Source organism: Battus philenor, unplaced genomic scaffold (genome assembly GCF_028537555.1).
Source record: "Battus philenor isolate CCGP_79_NKW_IND1 unplaced genomic scaffold, ilBatPhil1.0.hap1 SCAF_14, whole genome shotgun sequence".
NCBI classification, from domain to species: Eukaryota; Metazoa; Arthropoda; class Insecta; order Lepidoptera; family Papilionidae; genus Battus; species Battus philenor.
In genome coordinates, this window is record NW_027181676.1 from 2879821 (window position 1) to 2883418 (window position 3598).

At 28.2% G+C, this 3598-nt stretch overlaps 1 protein-coding gene across 1 annotated transcript; it reads left to right on the forward strand.

Annotated features, from left to right (window-relative positions):
* On the forward strand, positions 1-3598 carry LOC137918501 (uncharacterized). Its single transcript, XM_068761322.1, has 2 exons — positions 1-771; positions 3593-3598. The coding sequence occupies exons 1-2, from the start codon at positions 1-3 to the stop codon at positions 3596-3598; spliced, it is 777 nt and encodes a 258-aa protein (XP_068617423.1).

Sequence of the window (3598 nt, forward strand, 5' to 3'; positions counted from 1 at the left end):
ATGAAGCCTTCATTGTTTGTCGAGTATTTTTACGGAATATTCAGGTATCGTATCAATGGACGATCTCTGACACCGATCGATTTTCGGATGAAAATTATTGCAGCAATAATAACTTCATCGTGGATTTCAATGGACTATATTATTGGCATAATGCCAAAAGTGATAGTCCTGTTAAGTGAGCCACTTGAAACATGGAAAGTTAGTCATATACTGCCCTGGATAGTCGCTGGTATTCATATCGCGGTAACAAACTTCACGGTGATATTTTTCCGCGCTCAGGATAACCAGAAAGTAATTGAAATGTTCGCTAAAATCGATATTTCGTTACACGCAAGCATGAATGATCGCTTCTACAAGACCTCGAGGGACGAATGTATAAAATTGATTATTATATATGTTCTTTTCTGCATCTCAATAATAACTGTGAGCTATTCCATAGATGTTTTTTTAGATAAGACGGTCATAATGTATTGTTTAATTTATTTTGCAAGGAAAATAGAAATAGTTTTGTTCTGTGAGATGATGTTTTTTCTCCGACAAAGGCTGCTGTTGGTAAGGGATTATTTAATAAAATTTATAAGCGATCGAAATCAGCCAATGGGATACATATCTAAGAAGTTAATGAATAGTACAAAAGTAGATAACGGTTTTAATTTTATTGGTCGACTTTCTGATAGAAATAATAAAATAATTGATCTGGCATCAGCTTTTAATAATATTGGCGAAACGTTTAAAATTATTAATAATATTTACAATATTATCATATTAATGGTAATCATTTCAGCTTTTGTATTTATTCTTACAGTAATTTGGTCTTCTTTAAGTTTTTTGAAAATTAAACGTATTAATGATGGAAGTCTACCCATGACGTTATCAATGGCGGTGTATTTTAGCGTTGTTGAGTTGTGTTGTATTCTGTTCATTTCCTACTACTGTGAAAAAGTATTGGAAGCTAGAGAAGAAATAAGTGAAATTTTAAAAAACATTATCATTTACGATGATCTCCCGAAGAATATGAAACGACAGACTAAAGTGTTCGTAGAGCTGTCCAAAACATGGTCAATGTCTTTTTATGTTTCGAATATGTTCCAGGTAAACAAGAAACTATTTCTTAAATTTATCAGTATTTGCACTTCCTACCTAATCATTATTATTCAAATTTGTGACGTGTGACAAAACTATAATCTATTTCTATTTAGAGATACTATAAAGAGATTTATAAACTGTAACACTTAGTATTGTTATAGACATAAGACTTACTGAAATCTTAAACTGTAAGATTAACTAAATTATTGATGTATTGACTGTACCTGCACTTAAGTTTAATTTCATTACTATCTAAACGCAGTCACGAAATACTGATTACTTGAAATTAATTCACTGAAAGGCTAATTTGTAGCCAATATTAAAGAGTGTATGAAGCGTCTATCTATTTAGTAATTTCTATTGAAAGTAATTACAATTTTACTAAAATAAAATAACACACACACTTATTATTAGTTACACAACCAATTGCTAAAAAACTCAAAATGAAAACCGAATAAACATAATGACCAAACTGTTATCTATACTGCATCGTTCAAGGAATATGAAATTGTTAATATAATATATAAAAAACCGAAAAAAATCCTTGCAAATAGAGATTGTGACATAGTGGTCCAAAGACATGGACCTTTAAGGCATTACTAAGCATGTTTTCTTCCGCAAGGTTAATTTTTTTTCTCCTCTATAACATATATGTAAGATGTATCTAAATATATCGGCCAGATTTTAAATTACCATTATTTTTAACAATTTCTATTAACATTTAAATACAGGTAGAATAAAAATTTTCGGGCTTACCTTACACAAACATAATGTTACATAAATACGTTACATTATACGTAGTTAGATATTAGTATTTTGTATTTACACCAGATTTATTCACAGCTACGTTAATATATTTAAAATTAAATAAATTTATTTCGTTTGTGTTTGAAACAATAAAAGAGTGTAAAAAATATATAATAAAATTGTTTGTGTTTAAAACTTATTTTTTTTCCTACTTTTAAATTATAATTCATAGAATTTTTGTTAGTAAATGCATTTATTTTAACAATGAATAGACAATAGCTATGTTTTGTGGAAGATCTATAAAAGCAATGCGTTTTGGAAACTATAGGCATATCTATAAAATAATGGTTCGTATAATCATTGAACATAGTGTGTTTTATGAGTACCGCATAAAAATAGTGTATCGAAACAGCTGTTTACAAAAAGAGAAAGTTTATGATCAAGAGATAAAACAAAAGAAGATCAAAATACGTGTAAAATTACTGGAAAGTCTTACTTCTATTCGTCGAATGTATGCATTAATGCGATTAAAAACTTTTCGTATTGTTTCTGGTACAAAAAGAAATTTTCACGGAATTTTGACTTTCGCCAATGCTCTGAGCACAGACTAACTTTTCGTGAATTTTGTTAATGTTCGCATGAGAGTGAGCTTTCGAAAATTGTTACCAAGCTTTTGTGACCAAGGTAAAGTTTCGTCATCAATGACTGAAATGGCTTGCTTAAATGTTCTACTAACATTAAGTAAAGGAAACAGATTAATAAACTTTTTGTTTTATTCATATTGTTTTCAGCTTTGGATCAGTGAAAACGGTGTTGTGCGAATCTTCTTATATCGATTAATTGGTAGAAAATATGCAAATGCTATAATGCATAAAGTGCGTTACTATACACAACCTGAATAAGTAAATAAAAAGAAATTAGTGTTGACAAATCCAAATGCCAGGGAGATACAAGTTAAAACCTTCATTAATGCTTACCACATAAATATTCGGTCTTCCTCACCAGTTTATTATTAACCGTCAGATTGTTATAATGTATATGTTTAAGTATAAACAAAATTAACAAAGTATATAAAAAAAATTAATTACTTTTTCATTTTACAAGACTGTCATATGTCCTTGTACTACTGATTTATTGATAAAATTTTCCATTTAAAGTGTTATAAAACTATGAAATAATAAATGGGATCTTTAAAATGAACTTTACAAGTCGTATCATTGTTTACATGTCAGACTATTGTATAATTTTATTTGAATAAAATATAATGTAACTAAGTACGTATTACAATAAAAGTCTCTGTATTCCCAAACATCGCTTGATTTATTGTTACATCAGAAAAGGTGTCTTACAAGTATATAATTTTACTTGAGATAGACAACGAATTTAGACGTGTCTGAACGACGTACAAATTGTAGACTAATACTATTTTATTACTTTGCAAAATTATAACGAGTGAATTGCATGCATATTGATGCAATTTCAATAAGTTATTAATATTATAAAACGTATTTTTGTTTAGTCACTCTCTTCTACCTATAAAATACACACACACACATATGTATATATATATATATATATATATTTATATATGTGTGTGTGTGTGTACTGCTTTCGCTTATATATATATATATATATATATATATATATATATATATATATGTAAGCGAAAGCAGCTAACGATAAGATATTAATATTATAAAACGTATTTTTGTTTAGTCACTCCCATCTACCTATAAAAAATTTATATTTGATATTCCAGAACTAG